This window comes from Clytia hemisphaerica, unplaced genomic scaffold, assembly GCF_902728285.1.
Source record: "Clytia hemisphaerica strain Z4C2 unplaced genomic scaffold, Clytia hemisphaerica genome assembly, whole genome shotgun sequence".
In the NCBI taxonomy this organism is placed as follows: Eukaryota; Metazoa; Cnidaria; class Hydrozoa; order Leptothecata; family Clytiidae; genus Clytia; species Clytia hemisphaerica.
Window position 1 is genome coordinate 213,605 of NW_027104558.1, and position 22,988 is coordinate 236,592.

A 22,988-nucleotide genomic window follows, 5' to 3' on the forward strand; every position below is an offset into this window, starting at 1 on the left:
TTTAAATGTTTTCTCGACATCGGTCTTTTCTGTGTACGCATTATTTTCATATCACGTACCTTTATTGTAAATTTATATACTATGTATATTTTGTAATTTTTTAAAAACTTTTTAGTTTTGCCCTTTTTCGTTTTTTAAAGTTATCTTTATTTGGTCATTCGTGATATGTTTCGAGCTCGGGGAATTCCAACCCAGTAGGTGCTTGAGGCACACTGGAAAATTCTTTGTAAGGGTTCAGTACAAAGCCTAACATTTAGCTGAAGTTTTTCATTTCTCTCTCTCTACCAGTACTAAAAGTTTTTCTGGGGCTTTTCCTGCTCAAAATTCTGCATAATCTGCTGTTTAAAATTCTATTTTCCGTCTCTTTAACCTTGCTTTGACTCCTTCTTACAGATATAGACCCTGACTCTCTATATACAGATTTTGTTCTTTTCTCCTTAGACTGTAAGAAAGTAAACAAAAATAAGATAAAAGAAAGGACTTTACGCAATGACTGATGTAAAACAACCCATTTTGCCATCTAAATGTTCACCACGTGGGCGTGGGCGGATGATGAGTAGAGGGTGGTTGGAAGATTTCAAACCGAATCCGCCCCCTTTCACGGTAGAGGAATTATGTAAGTTTTTTTTGTTCATTATTTTGACATGTAGCACACAATGTTGTCTGGACATGTGTTCTTATCTGTGCCTCCTAACCTTTCTCAAACGAGAACTTCGGTTTTTTCGTCTTATGGCTGGCAAAATATCCTTTTGTCGTTGCTAAAAGAAACGTAGAGCAGAATACTTACCAGAAAATCTAATTTCACTGAAAATTATTAATTAGTCATGTTGTTAACGCGAATCGAGCCGTTCTGTTGATTAAAACCATCTAACAATATTTGAGCCATTGTAATTTTCAAAAACCCTACCTTTTGCGTTAATAAATTGTGTTACTTTTTGTACCCGCACTAAATACCTGAGTCTTTTTGCCAAATCTACTTTTGGTTTTAACTCTTCTAGAGTTTTCTACGAGTTCAGACTTTATCTCACTTCCCTAACATAAAGTTATAAAAAAACTTCAAAAAACTCTTTCTAATTCGAACCTCTATGATTCGAATCTCTATGATTCGAATCTTTCCGTAATTCTTCTCGTATTGAGTCCAATCTCCTTCTGACGTGAAAAACTTTACTTTGACTTTCTTCAGCTAAATCATTGAGCGAATACTCGGACAGTATCAAAGATTACGCCTCTAGTAAAAATCAAACCATCAACACCATTATTCCAAACACTACACCATATGATGAAAAACCACCCACTCAGAGCATTCAAGGTTTGTCAGGTTTTTATAAATACAGTTGACGCTCTTTAAATTCGGTTTTTAAGGGAAATCGGATATTATCGAATAATGGAGTATATCGAATAGTAGAGCGTCGTTTATGAAAGTTTCTTGTTGATGGTGACTTTCAATATTATCGAAGAAGGGAGTGTATCGAACAGTTGATTGTCGTTTATGAGAATTTTTTGTTGACGGTGACTTTCAATATTATCGAATAATGGAGCGTATCGAATAGTAGAGCGTCGTTTATGAGAGTTTTTTGTTGACGGTGACTTTCAATATTATCGAATAATGGAGCGTATCGAATAGTAGAGCGTCCTTTATGAGAGTTTTTTGTTGACAGTGACTTTCAATAATTATTGAATAATGGAGCGTATCGAATAGTAGAGTGTCGTTTATGAGAGTTTCTTGTTGACGGTGACTTTCAATATTATCGAATAATGGAGCGTATCGAATAGTAGAGCGTCCTTTATGAGAGTTTTTTGTTGACGGTGACTTTCAATATTATCGAATAATGGAGCGTATCGAATAGTAGAGCGTCCTTTATGAGAGTTTTTTGTTGACAGTGACTTTCAATAATTATTGAATAATGGAGCGTATCGAATAGTAGAGTGTCGTTTATGAGAGTTTCTTGTTGACGGTGACTTTCAATATTATCGAATAATGGAGCGTATCGAATAGTAGAGCGTCGTTTATGAGAGTCTTTTGTTGACGGTGACTTTCAATAATTATTGAATAATGGAGCGTATCGAATAGTAGAGCGTCGTTTATGAGAGTTTTTTGTTGACGGTGACTTTCAATATTATCGAATAATGGAGCGTATCGAATAGTAGAGCGTCGTTTATGAGAGTTTTTTGTTGACGGTGACTTTCAATAATTATTGAATAATGGAGCGTATCGAATAGTAGAGCGTCGTTTATGAGAGTTTTTTGTTGACGGTGACTTTCAATATTATCGAATAATGGAGCGTATCGAATAGTAGAGTGTCATTTATGAGAGTTTCTTGTTGACGGTGACTTTCAATACTATCGAATAATGGAGCGTATCGAATATTAGCATCGAATTATTAAAGAGCATCAACTGTAGTTAGCGCTCTTTTTTGATTCCACATAAGTTGAACGAAAGATAAAAAAATTCTCCATTAGGATCATACGGTAAATGTGCACATTCTTTGGCAAACGAGTTTTGTTTGATTGATATTTCGATCGTGCAAATTGCGCAGTATCATAGCAGAGAAATAATTCGAAATCACTGTATTGAATTTGCCCCATCTTGCGCAAAAGTATTGTACATTTCAAGCCCTTCACTTAATCAGGAAGTTCAGACAGTTAATCAGTATCTCTGGATACTGAAAAATCTGAAGTTCGTTTCTGTCTGAGACAAGAATCCTTGCTTTGATCATTGTTTGATGTTATTCGTTTATACGACACAGGTGACACATCCAAAACGTTTCGTAACATTCTTCAGAAAGCAGTCAACGCCAACGTGTTCGTACCAACGGCTTTCAATATACCATCCTACTCTGAAGATGAGGCAAGCATACCAGATGAAAAACCAGCTCTCCATAGGTATCTATTCATTGCTCTTCATTTTTTCAAAGATCTATCAAATTCCGTTTTTTTTAGCTTTTTTAAAAAAAGTAGGGACTTAGGGGTGCCGAGTTTTATACATTAAATCTGCATTGTATAGAACATTCTTTGTGACCTTAGCCAATAGTAGACGTATACACGGCTCTACGAAGCAACTTCTATTCACTTCTATTTGCGACTTTTTCTAATGTATGCCCCTTTCCTTTGTAATTTTTGATGGGTTCTTCCAGAAAAATACTACCCATGTTGTTGAGGATGTTTTTCTTCTGTTCAGGGGTACCCTCGACAAACCTAAATAAATACAGTCAATATAATCAATAAAAATTTTGAAAATCTAGGGGAAGTCTCCAAAGTTGGTCCAAGGAGGCATATCAAAATTAACTAAAAATCCACGGGGGTTTCTAAAATCTAGTTCAGGGGGTCACTTTTTTTGATAGCGTAGTAGTACCGAAATCATCACAATACCTTCCTGTGAAATTTATACGTGAGGCTCACTAAAGCTCATTTTATATAAATCCTGGAAACAGCTTCCCAATCCTGGCCAAGCAAAATCTTTGATCGTAGTTTTTTTGAAAAGTGGTAGCCTAAAGGTTTTTGATCGAATACTTGTGATGATGTAGTTCCTTTTATTGGAGTTAATTCAACACTTCAATGGCTTTTCTTCGAATACCACTTCCAAAGAACTCCCATCAAAAATAGAGAACATAGCTCAGTCCAGGATGTCTGAGGCTAATCTAAGGCTAATCTAAGGCATGTCTTTTTCTCACCAGGACCAACAGTAACAGCAGTTCACCTCGTGATTTTCTCCGACAACTGTCCGATCATTCCGATGATGAAAAAGCCGAAATCTTCCTACAAGATTACATTATGACGTTAACAGAAAACCCTGGGGAATTCCAAAGTATCATAAGGGAGATCTCACCGTCGCTGTCAGAATTGAAATCAGAAGAATCGGTTAAAGCTATTATAAGAATCATTTTCGACCATGTAAGTTTTCTGGAAAGCATCTCTTAAGTGATATCACACAGCTAGTTCCCTCCAGATCAATATTTAGGTCCCCTCTTGTTCGACATTCTAATCATTAACCTTCACCTGTTTTTAATGAATGGACGCATTACTTTATGCCAAAACAAAATAAACAAATGTAGTTTTTGATTCTCGCGAGGCAGGAAGGGTAATTTCTTTTGTATAATAAATGCTGTGGCAACGAATGTTAGTTGGCCCAGCGCTAGCGATAGGGCCTTTCATTTGCAACTTTCCGTCCGTTGCGTCCTTTCGCTGTCTGTCCGTCCGTTTTGGTAGAAACGGCGCTTGAAACTATAGTAACACACTTTTTAATTTTGCCGTTTGGAGAGGGAAAAGGTTGCTAAAGTCGGATACTGGCTATAAATGATATATTTTCTGATTTCGCGCTCCTTCAAAAACAAATTTCAAAACAAAACAAAATGGCGGTCGAAGCGAGGAGGTTGATTCATACTTTCTTGAACATTTTCTTTGCTTTAGTGGTCAAGAGACTTTCAAACCAAAGATATTTTGTAATGATTTTCTTTTATAAACCTTTTTCAACATTCTGCCATATCTTATAGTCTTTGCTCAAGTTTTCATAAAGTTTTATGAGTGAAAATTCTACCTTAAAATCACTTTTATTTTTAGTTTATTGCTTTCGAAAAGACTTTATTTTTAGGAAATAATGACTTCTGACATAGAAATAAATAAACTGAAATGCAGCTCATGTGTAAATTTGAATAAGATTGGAACTTTTTCCTTGATGCTACACAAGAAAACAGTCACTTCTGGATCTGTCGCTAACAACGGTCAGTGGCTGCTGGTGGGACGTGGTATAATTTTCAAACTCGACACATGATTATTAAAAGTAAACTGATTCTGGAATTTGGTAATGGACACTAAAATGGAGCTCATGTGTAAATTGGAACAAGATTGGTACTTTTTCCATGAGGCTACGCGTGAAAATGGTTATTTCTGGATCTGTCTCGTTTGACGATTGGTGCGGTGGTTTGATTTTTCAAACTCGACACAGAATTATTTCAAATCTGATTATTGGAATTTGTTAGCGGAGACTAAAATGCAGCTCATGTGTAAACTTTAACAAGATTGGGACTTTTTTTCATGATTCTACACATTAAATAAAATGGTCAATTCTGGATCTGTCGCATTAAACAGGCGGTGGCTTGATTTTTCAAACTCGACTCACATACCGTCAACCGTTAACTTGGGACGATTGGTCGAAACATGGGACTGTTGCATATCTGGTCTGTATTTTCACTTACTGTAAAATCGAAATAGAAATCGTGCATTTTTAAATACGCCTTTCCCTAACTCAAATCAAATGACTTTGGAAGTTCGGTGAAATGGTGGCCGATTGCCGTCCCATGTTTTTTCAGATAGTCCCAAGTTGGAGCAGTTGATGGTAATTATTCAAAGTATATAAACTGATTCTGGAATCTGCTAATGGCACTAAAATGCAGCTCATGGGCAAATTCAAACTAGATTGATCATGGTTGCAAGGCATGAACAGTGAAAATGGTCATTTCTGGATCTTCGCATTAACTGTTAACTCACATTAACCACATGAATTTTATTAGCTTGTATATATGCAGACCGTAAAAACTATTTTACCGTCTAGTTCTTTAAAAATCATTTTTCTTGTTTACGGTCTGGTCCAACTAACATGCCTGCAGGGATATTTCTCCCTGCATATGTGAGTGCACCTAATTCGTTAAAAAGCGCCCACTCACTAAGCAGAATATTCGGGGGATTTTTTTATATTTTTCTATGGGCGCGCATAATTTATGGAAAAAGCTGACCTTGTGAAAAAAGATGAACAAATGAAAATGAAAACACAGGTTCATTTCTAAACAAAATGGAAAAGTCTTTTTAAAATATGGCCTGATGTGGCTGATGTTTTGATGTAGTTTAAAGTAGTTTTGAAAGTTTTTTGAGTTTGTAAAAGAGGTTATATGGTAAGTTAATTATGTGTGTCTGCCCTGGGTTTTGATAGTCTGTCAACAAGGGTTCACTCACAGGCAGTATCAAACAAACTGTACCCGACATTTTTAGTTACACCAGATAAGATTTTTTTTTCTGAAATTTTGAGTCTGGATACACAGGCTAGAATTTTATTGGAAAGTTGAACCTGCGCCTGTGTAGGCCCGGTTGGTAGGAGACCATTCAATAAAATTTCAAGCGTCTAACCAATGAGAAGTACCGCGGTGATTTTGAATTTTTTTTCCTGTCTTCACTTTGATCCATGTCAACGGGGTCATGCATTTGCTGTTTTGCACGCTCGTTTTCAACACGTTACTTTTCGCTGGGCCTTCACGCCCAACGGGCTTCTTGTTGACTCTTTAAATGATGTCCTTAAAGGCCCGACTTTGTGTGAGTTTTTGAAAACATTGGTAACGTTCTCTTGTTTTTTTATTCGCCTGATTTCATTTTCAAATATCAAAAAATTGTGTCCATAGAAATAAAGTCCCCACTCTGACAGTACTTTTCAAACGTCTGGCTTTGAAAATAATTTTTTTCATATTTCTTCCAGGCAACGAACAATACGAACTTTTGTTACACGGCCGCTCGGTTCTTCGAATATTTTGATCGAAAGAAAACGTTCGGGGAAGCGAGTAATTTCAGAAAAATCTTCTATACAAAGTAAGTAGTTTTCTTTTTACTCGACTCGCCTGCGTCAAAAGAAACCATCAGATTTTTTTGAATTGGCTCTTTAGCTTTGATATCATTTAATTCGCACCAGAAAAATATCAATCAAATAAAAGGGATAGTAACTGAAAATGCTCTATAAAATAGTTCTTCTTTTTATCCCTTTCAAAACCAAATTTTTCGTTGAAAAAATACTTTTCTTTTCCAGCTTCAATAAAAGGAATAAGATTATACAAATATCTGGTCACTGTAATGCTTTGTTTTAAAATGTAATGATCCGTGAACTACCAGACAGAAGAAATAGAAAAAGAGTTCGAGATGCCAATCAAAAATAAACCCCTGTTTTGTGACATTTTTTACTGTCCGCCACTAAATTGACCATAACTTGGGAAAATTATGTGGCATACGATTGCTTTAATGGTTAAGCTGAGGAAATTAACTATCCATTGCATAAAGGGCGAATTTTTGTGGCTTACTTAAAGGGGAGTTACAAGCAAATGAAGTGTGGGGAAAAAATGTGGCTTACTGGTCATATGGCTTACCCTACCAAGAAATTTTGAAGACTGCGTTCTCAATAATGGAAACAGTCAGAAATATACTTTCTTTTCAGCATTGACAGCAAAGGGTTAAATTTTTCATTAGCTGCACTGATTTGTGGCTTACAGTTTGTTAAGTGGGCAAAAATGATAGTTGAAATATAGGTGAAATTTTATGTCTCACATTTTTTAAGTTTTTGGCACTCAATCATTAAAGTATAACACCTGTAGGTGTAAAAAATCACAAAAATTTTGTTGTAAGTACAATTTTGTGGCTTACAAAGTCACATTAAAAATTATCGAAAAGTAAGCCACAAAAAACTACATTTAACAGCTAGAAAGTATGTACATTTAACATTTTTTGAAAAATTCAACCTTTCCTCTGTCAAGTTAAGAAAGTCCCATTCTAAGATATCTTATCTAATTTGTGTGGCTTACATTTCTAAAAAAGATACAAATTTTGAGTTTAAGCCACATTTTTAGCTCAATTAACGAATTTTATTTATAATGTCTTAGTATTTCCCACAACATTGTAAAATTTCAAGACTTATCGATTAAGACTTCGTCAGCTATGACAAAAAGTTGTTTTGGGGCATTTTTCAAAATTTCACACTATTTTTGATTGGGATCTCGAATAGCTAGCGGCGCGGCCTATTTTTGCTTTTTATACTTGATTTTTTTCCTGTGCATTGCGGTTTTATCTCGAAAGTCTTTCCAAAACTTTTTTGCATTATCAGAATGCTTTGCTAAAAGCAAAATCAGGAGTTTAATAATGGCATTGGGCTGTTCCATTAAAAAAACCATACAGGGGGTGGACGAACCTTTTCAAGTCAAAAAAAATAATTATTGAAATGTGTCGATACCCCCTGGAAAATGACGACATTTGAAAAAGTACCCCTGGAAAGATTCTTTTCATACCTTGATTAAAAGGGGGTTTGTACTTTTACGGTGTGACGGGATTGGCCCTTTTTTAGTACGATATTACGGGATTTGACGAAAAAAGAGACGAGAAAACGGTATTTTAAAATCAGACGGTGACGGGATTTAGGTACAAGCCGGTGTGACGGTGTTATTATTTTTTCAATTTTCGGGATTCCGGGATTCAGCAAAGATTTTGACGGGAAAACGGTATTTCGAACCCCTACAAACCCCCCCATTAAAGTGAGGGTGGACGAACTGAAATCAGTCTCTTAACCATTGGAAGTTTTTCTCGGAATATCCTCTGGAATTGTTCGTCCACCCCTCTGTATGGATACAAAATGGAATGACCCATTACTTTCAGAAAAGAAACATTTTAATAACCTTTGTTTGCGTTCTTTATTTCAGATGTCAATCAGAATTCAAATGGTTGTCCGAAATTACATCGGGATCGTCCGAAATTACATCGGGATCGTCCGAAAGTCGACCTTCAGCAAGTGATTACACCAAAATGACCAACATCGCTTTTTTCTTTGGAGAACTCTTTAATAATATGAAGGTATTTTGACGTCGTTTATAAATTACATACAAACAGTTATAGGTGCTTTACAGCTATACGATAGCTGCTCCAGGATATTATGGTTTGTAAACTTATAAATTTTACTAATTCCCCATATTGAAAGTTTATCGTGGTTTGGATCGCGAGACTTACGATGGGCAACGTTTCGAAAGATTCCTTCTCCCATCATCGGGCAAGATGGAAGATGATTTCTCCACTATTTGAAGCTTCAAGAAAATTCTAAAAGATTCGATAATATCTACAATACACCTGCATTAACTAAAGATTGCACCAGCATAAAACACCGTGTACCAATTGTATAAGTTAGTTCTTTATTTCTTGATAATGATAATTTTTGTATCCTCTCATGTACTTATTTTTTTTCTCAAAGGTCCAAGACAAACCAAATGCAATTTTCAAGAAATGTGTTTTCGATATCGTCGATATGTTCTTGAAATCAAAAGAAGAGAGACTTGTTCGTTGTCTAGTCAAGTTACTCAAGGTAAGGTATACATTTAGAAATTATACAAACACGGGCCCTGTAAATTCGGTGCATTTTTGGACCTACCCCGGTGGAGGTCCTATAAATTAACCGTTGTATGTTCGTTCGTTCGTTCGTTACCAGCTTTTCTCGAGATTGGCTCATTAGTTTTTTCTAATTTTTTGCACAAAGATGCATAACTATAAACCCTCGAATGTGACGGAGCCCGATTTTCGAGAAAAAAAATTTTTAGGCAAATTTGGGCCAAAAATCGGCTAAAAAACGGGTTTTTTGGACTTTGTGAAAAATTGGATCATTAATTTTTTCTGATTTTTTGTATGAAAGTAGGGTACCATCATAGGTAAAAGATGGCTCAAGCAGATTTTTGCAAAAAAAATTTTTTGGCTCAAAAAACGCATGTTTATCTATAAGAATCACTATTAATAAGCATATATCAATGTTCTTAGTCAAATTACTCAATTATTTTTATGAGATAGATGTATTTTTTGCTCATGAGGGCTTACTTTTGAAGAATATGTGTGTTTAGACATGAAATTTAGGCTGCTTGGCGTGTTTTTATAGAAAAACTGGCCAAATTCGATATTTTTTTATAAGCACATTATCAATTACTTAGGTATTAGCTTTTCTCGAGGTTGGCGCTTTCATTCTTTATGATTTTTTGCACAAAGATGCATAACTATAAACCCTCGAATGCGACGGAGCCCGATTTTCGATAAAAAAAATTTTTAGGCAAATTTGGGCCGAAAAACGGCTAAAAAACAGGTTTTTTGGACTTTGTGAAAAATTGGATCATTAATTTTTTCTGATTTTTTGTATAATAGTAGGTTACCATCATAGGTGAAAGATGGCTGAAGCAGATTTTTGCAAAGAAATTTTGTTGGCTTAAAAAACGCATGTTTATCTATAAGAATCAATATCAATTAGCATACATCAATGTTCTTAGTCAGGTTACTAATTTTTTTATGAGATCGATGTTTTTTTTTGCTCACAAAGTCTTGAATATGAAAGAATATTTATAGAGCATGAAATTTTGGTTTCTAAACGGTTTTTTATAAGAAACAAACGACTAATTTTAATAGATCGTCACTATTAGTGTTCTGAATGATTGTTTAATGGTCACGCTCACGTAGATATCAATTATATATGTGTTAAATGCATAACCAGGTAGGTCCATAAAAGTATCACTTGTTTACCTTTCAAGGTATAATATTGGATGACGTATTCAGACACGGAAACTTTGGAAAGATCAGGGGGGGGGTCAACCTGCAGGGTACTAAAGCATAGACAAACTAGGGTACTAGTTGTACTTATTTATTGGATTTTTTCAGAAAAAAACGACCCCACCGGCTATGCTTTAGAACCCTGTAGGTTGACCCCCCCCTGGAAAGATGTAATCATGAGCTTTCTCGATAGCCTGAATTCACTTCATAAAATATTAGTTGCTCTGTGTTGTAACTAATGAAATCATGTACCGAGCTATTATACTTCAATCTACTAATCTTTGAAATATTTTTTAAACTCTTTATCATAGCTGATTAAAAACTAAATTCTCTCTTTCCAAATAGCTTTCAGGACCGGAGTTGGATCGTGAACGTCCAAAAGATGTCGAAACGATGTTCGATAAAGTCCGTGATTTTTACATCGATTCCAATACAACCAATGTTTTACCAGAGTAAGCTCTTCCCTTTTAACGTTGTTTGAAATGAGCTGATATATTACTTTGGTAAAAAATATTTATTGGCAAAAATCTTTATTGGCAACAATTTTCACCGGCTAAAACTTCGTCGGTAAAAATCTTCGTTACCCAACGATATTTTTTCGTCACTTGTTTTTAATTAAATTTTACCGACAAAGGAGAAAACTTTTTAAATTCATAACCTATATGCTGCTATCTACTATGTACATCTGAAATGTCCAAGGTTCAAACTCGTTTCTTTTCATATAGAGAAGTGAGGAAAAGCATCTGGGCTGTATACAAATTACATACAAGAGACTGGGACCGAAGTACGTCTCCTGTTTCACCGATCCCCACATCACCCCGATTCCCGACATACCCCAAAAATAATGTAAGTAGATATGCGGTTTATTTTGTTACGCTTGAATTTAAAGTAAACTTTGCTTTCTAACTAGCCCGGGCTCCACTTAAGTAAGGCTTCTTAATAGACCGCATCAAGCAGAGAAGTGTCACAACCTTGCGCACCGTAGCCGAATGTTGGACCTTTATGTTGGACCTTAATTATAACTGGACTTGAGGAAGTAAATCTTAAAATCAAATATCACCCTATTATATTTACAGAACTTATTCATTACCTATTAAATAATGGAATTTTGTCTTGAATTTTTTCAGGTATGGATAAATCCGAAATTGCTGGAGGAAAGAAATCGAAAACTTAGCTCCGGATCTACAGTTGGTAAGAAAAGTGAATTCTCAATTCCAAAAACAAGTATGGGAAATTAAACCTCAAAGTGTAAGGAGATGCTAAAACAAAAAGCGTCTGCGCAGTAACGTCAATTCTACAAAACATTCGATTTTTGACGTCACTTTAAACTTTCGAGCTCTTGCAGTAGGAAAAAATTGAAATGCGCCAAAACACTTTGAAAGGTTTCTTTTTTGAGAAAATATCGAAGTGTAACTCACCAAGAAACGGAATGAAAAAATCCCAGTGTTTAGTGAGGTACTCGCTTCTACCTAGGTTGAAATCCTCATTATCTTTTACGTGACTTCATCATCGTTAAGCTCTAGTTTAGACGGCGCCCTTTTTGCCCTGCCTATTCTAATTGTGAATTAAATTTGGCATAAAGTTGGCTGTCTAAAGTCAATGCATAGCCCTCTTTTGACGTCAATGCAATGTCTTCTTTCAACCTTTTCCAAGCGAAGAAGTGGGCCGTCTAAACTAGAGCTCAGAGACTTGAATTATGAATGTAACTTACGTACCCTTAAGGGAACATTTTTTTATTATCAACTAAATCACCATTTAGCTCACTCATATTCTTTCTAATGAATTTGCAAACTGTCTTTTCTGTGAACTATTACTTAATACTCGTATTTTTGTCAGATTGGAATGATTTTTACATGGGAGACGATTCCGAATTGGCAGGTTTCCATAGCGACGGTGGACAATATCATGACCAAGGGTACGTTTTTTTTCAAAGTTTCTGTACCAAAGTGCTTCTTTTACCATCTAGACGGAGGCCAAAAGTAATTTCTTTTTAGTAGGTTGAATACACCTCCTTCTCACAGACCTGGTAGGAGTTTTTCAGTCAATGGGAGTAAAAATAACGGACCTGAACTTGATAGGGATCGATACTCACATATTTCAATTCTTTTGTTTTAAAGTCAGAAAAATCAGCGAAGACGGAAAAAATGGCATAACATTTTGCACTGAGGATTCGTTTATTTGATTATTTTCGGTGGGGACCAAAATTGTAGGGTAATTTTCCACCGGGGACGATATTTTGGACAATTTTTCCAGTGGAAAGAGGTCCCAGTGGGTCTGTGAAAAGGGGGTGTAACAGTTGCTGAACTAAATTACACTCCTTCTTGGACCTACCTGGGAGTTCCTCAAAATATATACAATCTATAACTTGTGTTTAGTTGCCAACTGATTTTCCTTGTGATTGGCGCGTTCAATTTTCTGTTTTTTTTGTACAAAATAAACAATCATAAAGCCTTGATGGATGTCAAAGTAAATTCATTCTAATAGGCTGAACAATGGACCTTTTCATGAATTATTTTGAGTGCAACGACTGTCTCGTTTTGAAACCATTACAAAGCCAATTAAATCCCTTGAGTCTTCAAGCGTTACTTTTATGGATAGGGTAAACTAGTTACGAACTATGAACTTATGAACTCCCCTGGGACTCAATTACCATAGCAATATTTTGAAAGCGAGGTATGTGTTGCTCGTCATGTGATATATGGAAAGATCTATTGCTTAGTTATACTTCTCCTATCCATTTTGGAGCTATTTGGGGAGGTCCTATAAAGTAAATTCGTTCTGTTGCTGAAACTAAATAACCTTCTTTCTCCTTCCTATGTTCTTTTTTCATTTTCAGATCATCAACAGAAGACGAAGCATTAGATGATTATGAGGAATTTCTCCGTCAAACTGGTCAAATTTGAAAAGAGGGCGTCACCACAGACGCCCCTTGAACACCCTATGTGGCCCAGCCATCCACCAATCAACAAAAAATGGGTGTGTTCAACCACATCGTGAAATTCTTGACCCGCCATCATTACCATGTGGTGACCAAACAACAGAGTATTTTAACTTCATCACTGCAACATGATTGGTTCATTGAAGCAACCTTTTGTTTTAGCCTTCAAATTTTTTTTGGATGTAAAAATCGCCGATTTTATTAGAATTTAATGATAAGAAGCATGGAATGTGTTTACCGATTTTATCTAAAGATAGTATCTTTTTCGAGTTTTTTGAGGTTTTCCAGTTGCCTGAGTTTTACTTAATTTTGCACTGTTATACAAGAAATCTGTAAATTTCTAAATTTTCTGAAAACGAAAATCCTGCTAGTTAGAGCGTAACCTTTCCTATAATAATCTACCCTTACCTGACCTTTTGTGTTCTTTTTTAAAAAAGTCTGTCAGGTATTAGGTACAGTAAAGGGTTACATTTTATACTTTGCTAACCTCAATATTTCTACCCATGTGGAATACCCACGTTTATTCAACGTTCATGTAAAGATGTTAGATGGACGTTGCTGACGTGACGTTTAGTGTTGACTGGGCAGCTTTCCTTGTCTTTCCACTGCCTATTTTTGTTTTTCTACAGTCTTTTTTTCAACTTTCTGCACTTTTTATAAGATTCTATAAGAGAAATTTATATTTATATATAAAGTTTATAAAGTTTAAGATTTACATATTTCGTAGACAATAAGGATTGATTTGAAATACAAAAATAGGTATATTATAGTAATCGTTCTGGTAAGAAATTTGTGTTTTTATTGTCTACCTAGGGCTGTGCTCATCTCTGAAATAGTTTTTGTTAGTCGAGGCCAATTCAATTTGTTGGTTTACGGGGCTAGCTACCCAAAAAAGAGGGCCGGTCGGTCGGCGAAAAATAAAAATAAAAGTAGAAATTCATCTTTAAAATGTTTTAAAAAGGCAGCAATGGCATTCTGTAAAGCAATGAAGATAAAAATGTACTACCAAAATCCATTTTATTTTTATTTCGATTTTTGGAATTTCAGGGTCAGTCTGCCCGGTAAAACAACTAATCAAATTGGTCTCGCCTTCGTCCCGCTTTTTCACTTCATTTTTGTCGCTAAAGAAGGCTAACAGCCTATTTTCTACAATGTTTCTACAGTTTTTTAGAAGGAGTTCTAATGTTTATGATTGATGTTTCATTTCGGTGCGATTGTTTTGCCTTAGACAAACGAATCTACAGTAGATGAAATAGATCAAAGCGGTCTGGGCAACTTTGGCTGATTCTCTTACGAAACCATGACCTTTAGTGTGAATACGCACTAGTGGAAAATAAGAATCTGCTTGAACACCCCCTTCTCACAGACCCACTAGGGGCCCCCCAGCGGTTTGCGTGAATGCGTGAATGGGCTTTTTTGGTTGCGTGAATGCGTGAATTGAAAAAACTTGCGTGAACGTGAAAATCCATATTTCTATTGCGTGAATGCGTGAATCTGCCCTGTTTTTTGCGTGAACGCGTGAATTTTTCCTTTTCACAGTTTGTAGAAAACCCCAAGGTGTGCACCTATTCAAAATTTTCAATTTCTCTATTTTATAAAACGATTCATGATTTAGATGCGCTTTCTAGCAATCTAGACACCTTAAATTTCCAGATTTTTTCGCTCGGGCCAAACATTGGTATTGGCCCTCGAATCTTAAATAACTCTAATTTCCCCCCGTGTTTGTGGAGTCGTATTTAAGCACATCAGAGGGTTAAAATAGAAATTTTCTCCTGTCGGCGCAAAACATGGTTGCGCCTCCTTAGTCACGATGTTTTCGGCCCCTCCACGTTAGGAAATTAATTCGCGAGCCTTGATTAAAATCTTTCTTTTTAATTTTTTTTGATCGCTTTGCTCGCAACAAATGTTCATTCTTTTACCTCATTTTACAAGCGATCGTACCTCGCCTCTAACGAATTTAGACTACATTCTTTTTCAATGGTGTTAAAGAGAGCATTTTTAGCCGAACGCGAGTGACAGAAATGCAAAAATTTCCTCTCTGCGTAAACCATGGTTGCGCCTCCTTACCCCTGAGCTAAGCATCATGGTGTCATACTTGAGTTTGTTGACCTATTTTTGATAATGTTTAAGCTATTTTTTGTACAAAAATTCGCCTGCGGCGCATATCTTTTCACTTACTATCGCGATACGTTAACTGCAGAAGCTTCACCTTTTCCAAACGATCGTGACAAGTTAGAAGAATCAAATATTTTGCGTGATGGCATGTGATTAAAGTTGCAAAAATTACGTAACGCTTTCTATTTGGGGGCTTCTTATGACGCTACCAAACACAGTGTTTTATAGTCAGGTCTACAGGAAAAGTGCATTACCAGATCCGGTCGAATAATATCTCGAGTACAGCCTTGTCATACTTTTTTATGCAAATCGAACGTTTTACTCCATAATGGCGGAAATTACGTAAATTACGTAACTTAGCGAAATGTGCAAGACCTCTATTTTTGACATTTTCGCTTATTTGTTCCGAAAATTTCCCCGATTTCCCAAAAAATTGGGTTTGCGTGAATTTCGAGAAAAACTTGCGTGAATGCGTGAATTGCTAAAAAAATTTGCGTGAATGCGTGAAATTTGGGTCCGCTGGGGGGGCCTCCACTAGGACCCTTTCCCACTGGAAAAATTGGCCAAAATATCGTCCCCGGTTGAAAGTTTTACTCTAATTTTTGTCCCCACTGAAAATTATTGCCTACCGACCTCCGCCAAACTAAATCTTTGGTCACTTTCAAATCCAAAGCTAAATCCTATTTTTTCCAATAATCATACAGAGATTAATATATAATATGTATATCTTTTTTTCTTTTTTTTAAATATTCGTGAAGTCATTCTTTGTTGCCTATCGTTCTTGTTTCAGTTTCCGTATTCGTTCTTGTTCTGTTCACAGTGGCCCTTCGTGGAAACAATTCTCCAGCTGCCTAAAAGCTTTTGAATTTTTCGGAGCATGCCACTTAAAACATATGTTATTATTATTATTATTATTATTACCAATCCTCACTGCAAAATATTATGCTATTTTTCCCATCCCCACTGAATTTTATTGCTCAAAAACAATGGAATTCAAATCCCCAGGTAAAATGAGAATATCAATTGAACAACCCCATTGAGTTTTTACCCCCACAGGCTGAAAAATCTCACCATGTCTGTGAGGCCTGTGAGGGGGTGTGTTTGAAGATTCAATCATCCTTCCAATCCGCCTCTGTATTAGGACCCAAGAGATGAAAATTGGAATAAGAATTATATTTTGTTTAAATAACGCTAAAAGTTTGAAAAACGAGTAATTTTGCTTCTTTTTCATTCAGCAATGAAAATACAAATCCTAAAAAGAGATATATTGGACGCAAGTGTCATCATCAATAAAAATGAAAAGAACAAGAAAATGGATAAATTCTTGCTTTAAATTCAATTGAAACAAAGATTGGAAATGGAATGTGATTGTTTCGTCCATTCATAGATTCATTGATACAACAACAACAAATCCGTTCGAGGTACGCAAATTTTCTTTCATTCTCATTTTCTTCATCTCGTTCACGTACAGTATAATGTAATACTGGGCTCTTCCAGAAAATGTTCGTACATGGGGGGTAGAGGATAGTGTCCGGGGCGGGGGTAAACTTGCTCTGTTTGAGAGTAATTTTGAATGTCTAGAGGGTCAGCTGATGCTTGTCTGGGAGTAAATTTCCAAAAAATGTTAAGTCCTCCACCTTGTAAATTTGGAGACTTAATGGTTGAATTTTAAGAAAGCTCGGATAGAAAAAGCACGCCCTCACCTTGTGTATTACTAATCCTTTAAGCCCGTATTCGTAAGAAGAGTTTTATAAGAACACTGAGGCTCAAAATATTGAAAAACGAGAACAATGCTGAGCCTAGTCTGTACACAAACCCGATATTTACGACTAATTTCAAAATTTATCGCCGTGTTGTCATTGTCTTTTCTGATGTGAGATTTTTCAAACCGACTGCTGCGTGAGCTGAGAGAGGGGAGGCGACAAGGAAAGTGTTGCTACTTACAATTTCATACTTCATCCCAGAGGTTTCCGTACGGAAATTTTCTTATCAAACAGATAATGCGCACAGAGTGTACTATGAAACGATAAACGTATACACCCTGGTATAGAGTAAGCTGAGCCTTGGAACGACTGAGTTTTAGAATAATTGACGGTCAAATTTGTAAAGATTGTGTGTAGAGCCAAAAATGTCTCGATATTGTTTTAAAATTAAGAACATGATATTAAGAATTTAAGGCTCAAAGTGCCAAAAGAATTAGAGCAGCTGTGCCTCTACAAAAATTTACAGATTTTTGAAAATGTAGCTGTGTTAGGATCTGATTTTGTATGTGTGTCTCCTGTATTTAATTTACCCCCCCCCCCCGCACAAACTAAGTGCGAACGCTACCCTCTGTGTCTCTCAAAATAAGCACAATCGCGTTGTTTTTATAAAAACAAACGATTAAAGAACATAAGGCTTCGATTTCTCAGGGAATTTGACAAAATAATATATTTTAAGAATATTTCTAGGCTTTAAACTCGAATAGTTGAGAACATCCGGAGACTTTTGGATGTCCTAATAAAAATACGTGTACGTGAGGCTGCTCGTGTTATCTCACCAATTAACGAGTTTCCAAACGAAATTGTGGTATAATTGATTGGTTATTAAATGGACCCTTTGATAGTCAATTAATAGGCAAGATGTTAATCGGAATGGAAACCGCGTGTATGATTATTAAAAGCAAAAAGAACGCATTTTTATTTTCGGAATGCAAAATCCAAACCAGCTTTCGAGTTTACAAAGAGTTTTTGGCTCAATTCATTTGAGTTTTTTTCTTTTTGAAAACTTCCTCGTCCCTCGTGGTCAGAATGACTTTCGGTCCGTGACTCAACATATATGAAGAATTCTTGCTTCGACGTCCATTTAACGTTATATGGACGTTGTGAACATTAGATAAACGTTGAAATAACGTTATGTGCTACCTGGGATGACTCGGCATGGATGTGATTTTTCGCTTCGTTCTCGACATGGTATATAAGGATGTCAAAGATGTCACACTCTTTAGTATTCTTTTTTTGCCACAAAAAAGACAACTGATTTTAAAAAATTGACGCAAAAAATTGACAAGAAGCAAATCAACTGATTGGAAGAATTGAAGGAGAAATTGGATTGAAAATGAAGAAATTAACAATGTTCTTATTGTTCCTTGTTGCTGTAGAGGGACAAATTTTATCTCGTAAGTTTGTATTTCTTACCTATTTTAGATTTGATTGAAGTTTTTCGGCATTTATCTATAAAGAAATTTACCAAGACGGTACACTACGTCAAAACAACGCTACGACATCCATGTGACATTCATAACGTCCATATAACGTTATTTGAAATTAGTTAACGTTAGTTAAAACAACGTTGTGTGCCAGCTGGGTATAGCTGAAATGTGCTAGTGGTAGGACAAAGCTTTTTATAGGGTTTTTTTACATCTCCAGGGGAATAAGGCGGGTCCTTGGAGGTGAAAATTCTTGCAACGTTACATTTTAGGCTCAAACAAAGCGTATAACTAAGTAGAATAAGGTTCAGTCTAGGCAGATGTTTTTTTATTTTGACATTTTGCGTAATTCGCAAAAATCCTCAATTTCGCGCTATTTTGATGACGTCATAAAAATTGAAATTCCAATCACTTTTGATAGAATCATCAAAATAATTTCAAACCACAGATGCATTTCAATGCAAATTTTCAAAGGATTTCAAAAAATGACGTCAGCATTTTTTCAAGGGTTTCAGTTTTTTGGTCGAAAAGTGATGACGTCATCGATTCAATCTCTGAAAATATTAATGATATGTGATTCATATTAGGCTACGTTTACACTTGTAACAATAATACTAAAAAAATGGCGAGACAAGAGTAGGATTTGACCTTCAACCCCTTTTTCCCCAACAATGTTTGCTGATGTAACGGCCAACCTCAACACATTGCCATATGTGGAGAGAAGTGGCCTTTCCATTGTTTTCCCAGCAATTTCTAATAGTTAAATTCTCAAACATTTACGCCTAAGATTGTAAATATACCCCTGTGTCACAGACCCACTGGGACCCGGGCTGGGACCCCATCCCCACTGCACTGGAAAATTTGGCAAAAATTTCGCCCCCGGTGGGAAAATACCTTAGAATTTCAGCACCACTGGGAAATTGACTTTGATTTCATCCCCATTCAAAATTCCATGTTTAAAAATTACACTCCAAAAGCATCCCCAGTGGATTTTTTAACCTGGAACAAAAGAATATCTATCCCCATTGGAATTTCAATTGGAATTTTTATCCCCACTGAGGAAAAAATTCCACAGAGGCTGTGAGACAGGGGTGTGTAAATTATCGAATTTATCAACGACGTCTTCAACACAAAGAAACATCTCAATCATTATTCTCTTTAAATCCCTTCGCAGTGTTCAAAGCAACCAAAGGTAAAGAAATCCAACGATTCAAATATCTTCACAAACTATGGACGATGGATTTCGATATCATTCCAAGAGGTGTTAAACCTGGTTGGACGAACATCATCCTAGCCACAAATAGCGGTAACGACAAATCATTTGGTGCTCGAATCCCAGCTGTATTTTTCAAAGATAAATCAACCATTTTACATATATGTGCACCCACTATTTTCCCGCATGAAGATTCATATTGCATCAATTTTGATAACCATCCGTTGACAATAAATCAACGGTCGAAGATCCGTTTGCAGTTCATTCCGGGCTTCCCCGGATACGGACAGCAGAACCAATACCGGGTTTATATTAATGACAAGTTGGTTCACCTTGGACACCCTAGATATATGACTATGTATAATAATGTTAAGGTAAGACTTCTATTTCTCCTACCGATAAACCCATGCCATCTAAGGGGAATTAGGTATCATTACTCTGATACGAGAGCGTGGGTAGATTAGACTGGCATTATTACGTCAAGGTTCGACCTCACGCGAGCATCGCTCTCCCAGTGTCGTTCGAGTGTCGTGGTAAACGGCATGGCTCGGAAGCTCGCGTCTGTCAAGTCGTAGTGTCTTATCAGTGATTCCTACTCCTTCGGGATTGAGACCCATCATGGGGGCTCATATCTAATTATTTATTTCACATTTTCAGGTTTATGGAGCAAGTCCATACCAATCGGAATCAAATGTGGAGATTGATCGTTTTTCATTTCATTCTGGTGTTAACCATGTTCATCGTGTGGAAACCATCCCATTGCTGTTACCTTTATGGAAAGTCAGATTGAGGGTTCTTCCTTATGAATCGACCGTCAGCAGTGGTAAGTGTTACCATTGGGCTCTTCCAGAAAAAAAAATGAATATGGGAGGGGTGGAGGATATAACATTTTTTTGAAAAATTACCTCCCGCACATTGTTTCTTTTGACCCCCCGGACAGCAGGTGTGACCCCCCGGACAAGGATCAGTCGACCCCCTGGGCATTCAAGATTATCCTCAAACAGTGCAAAGTTACCCCATGTACTGACATTTTCTGGAAGACCCCATTTGCTGTTTATATTGCCAAAAACGAGAGATTGATCTTTAATAGACCTTTTGATGAATTATTTTCAGTGCAACTACTCCCTCGTTTTGAAGCTATTACCAAGGTGATTAAATCCCTAGAGCTTTCAAATGTTAATTTTATAAATAGAGTAAACTGCTTATAAACTCCTCTGGAAATCAATTACCATAGCAATATTTTGAAAACAAGGTAAGCGTTGCTCGTGACGTAATTTATGAAAAGGTCTATCTTAATCGTTTTCAAGACAAGAGAATTAGAGTTGAAAGCCCTGAGGTGGGATAGAAGAGTTGAAACTCTTGTATGGGAAATAAAATCGAAAAATATGTCGCGTGAAAACAAAAAACCACTATAGATCTGTCAAAACGTGCGCAAATCTTAATTAAAATTCCACTTATCTAGTCTTTGGCACATTTCTCCTTTTTACAAAAATATCCTTTTGTGAGTTCTATAAATGTTTTAAGCCTTACTTTTTTCAACAGAGACCTCGATTCCACTGCCGGGGGAGGGGGTACTAGGGTTGGCAGATGAAGGAGTATAAGCTGAGACCGACCCTTTATAGAGAGACTGATTTTAGCTGAAAAGTTGACCCTTTAGAGAGACTTTTTTTGAAAAATTTTCTTCCATTTTTGAAAAAAGTCCTACCCTTAGAGAGACTTTTTTTACAATTTTTACTCTAGAAAACAAAAAAAATCCTAAAAATTGTGAATTTTTCGACCCTTAGTGAGACTAATTCAAAACTCTCCGATTTTGCCGACCCAAATTTTCTCTGCATGCACTGCCAGCTGGATGCACTGTAAGGGTTCGATTTTGGACTCGAGTGACTTAGGGCAAGTCTCAAAAACCTAACAGTTTAACCTAAGTTTTCGCTACCAATAGCAGCCAGATTCAGAGATCCACTTAGGACCCTAAAGTACCTCTATACCTTAAGGTTTCAGGGCCCGATTGCTACGTAATTAAATATTAACCTAAAAATTAATTATTAAAGTAATTGTAATCATGACATCATAATTTGATCGAATTTGGTGACGTCATGAATCGTATAATTGCTATAATATAAAAAATACATGTCAAATCGATCCCAAATTTGAACCAAAGATGCATCTAACTGAAATGTAACTTTTTGAGAAAAAAAATTTTGGAAAAATTTGATGACGTCAGCAAAAAATTGCATTTTTCGATTTTTTGCATTTTTTGCTGACGTCATCAAATACTTCAAAAAATTTTTCATTGAAAAGTTCGGCACCATTAAGATGCGTCTGGTCCAAATTTGACAAAGATTTGACATGTACTTATAGAGTTAGAGCTATTTTACGATTAATGACGCCATAATTTGATGACGTCACAATTCACACTTTCTTTAATAATTAATTTTTAGGTTAATATTTAATTACGTAACACCGGGTCCTGAAACTTTAAGGTATATGTCATCTAAAAATCCATAAGTGAATCCCTGAGAATGGGTGCTATTGGTCGCGGATTCGGGATTTGTGATTTTTAAAAATCTAGACACGCCCTTACTCACCCGAGGAAGCCAAATTTTCCGCCGAACGCATGGTCGTTTTCAGATCGAGTGCCCGCCCCCAGGGTAAGGTCTAGAATGGGAGGGTGTCCAGGTAGGGTTGGGACTAGCTTTAGGGTAATTTGAGAGCAGTGGGGGCTAGAGGATGAAAGGATATAAAAAGACAAGAAAAAAAGAAGAGTCGTTTTTGAATAAAAAGGTCAATACCACTTTCTCTCCCTAAAAAGCTGTCTACGTCTTGTGTAAAATACTGTATAAAGAACTACGAAACAGAACAGTTCTCAGATAGTGTCCCAAAAACTTAAAATAAAAAACTACTCTTGTCTGGCACACACAACAAGTTGGCCACACCACACCACGTTTGCTACCATCTTTGTTTATATTTTTTTGCTGATGAAGCATTTTTAAAAGCGCGGGATATTTCCGACCATTAAATTTTTAGAGTTTTGGATATTTCCGACCATCAAATGATATTTCCGACCATCAAAAGATATTTCCGACCATCAAATGATATTTCCGACCATTACGCTATGATATTTCCGACCATTAAAGATATTTCCGCCCGTCTACGGAAAAAAAATTTGCTTCGACGATGTCATTTTGAAAATACTTAAAACAAAAACGTACAGATTGCATTGTCCT

At 36.2% G+C, this 22,988-nt stretch overlaps 1 protein-coding gene across 1 annotated transcript; it reads left to right on the forward strand.

The window, feature by feature from the left end:
• Positions 1-413: 413 nt before the first annotated feature.
• On the forward strand, positions 414-14,032 carry LOC136822981 (uncharacterized). Its single transcript, XM_067079291.1, has 13 exons — positions 414-616; positions 1,184-1,309; positions 2,748-2,883; positions 3,675-3,891; positions 6,461-6,570; positions 8,439-8,589; positions 8,981-9,091; positions 10,657-10,763; positions 11,037-11,157; positions 11,439-11,502; positions 12,148-12,226; positions 13,148-13,372; positions 13,625-14,032. Exons 1-12 carry the CDS (start codon positions 490-492, stop codon positions 13,212-13,214), a joined length of 1,416 nt encoding a protein of 471 aa, XP_066935392.1. The 5' UTR covers positions 414-489; the 3' UTR covers positions 13,215-13,372; positions 13,625-14,032.
• The last annotated feature ends 8,956 nt before the right edge of the window (positions 14,033-22,988 follow it).

Excerpts from the sequence above, each read along its gene's own strand:
- LOC136822981 (XM_067079291.1), top strand. The coding sequence starts at position 490 with ATGACTGATGTAAAACAACCCATTTTGCCATCTAAATGTTCACCACGT. Across the intron at positions 8,590-8,980 it reads AACTCTTTAATAATATGAAG|GTCCAAGACAAACCAAATGC; the intron begins GTATTTTGACGT and ends TTTTTCTCAAAG. Across the intron at positions 12,227-13,147 it reads GGACAATATCATGACCAAGG|ATCATCAACAGAAGACGAAG; the intron begins GTACGTTTTTTT and ends TTTCATTTTCAG.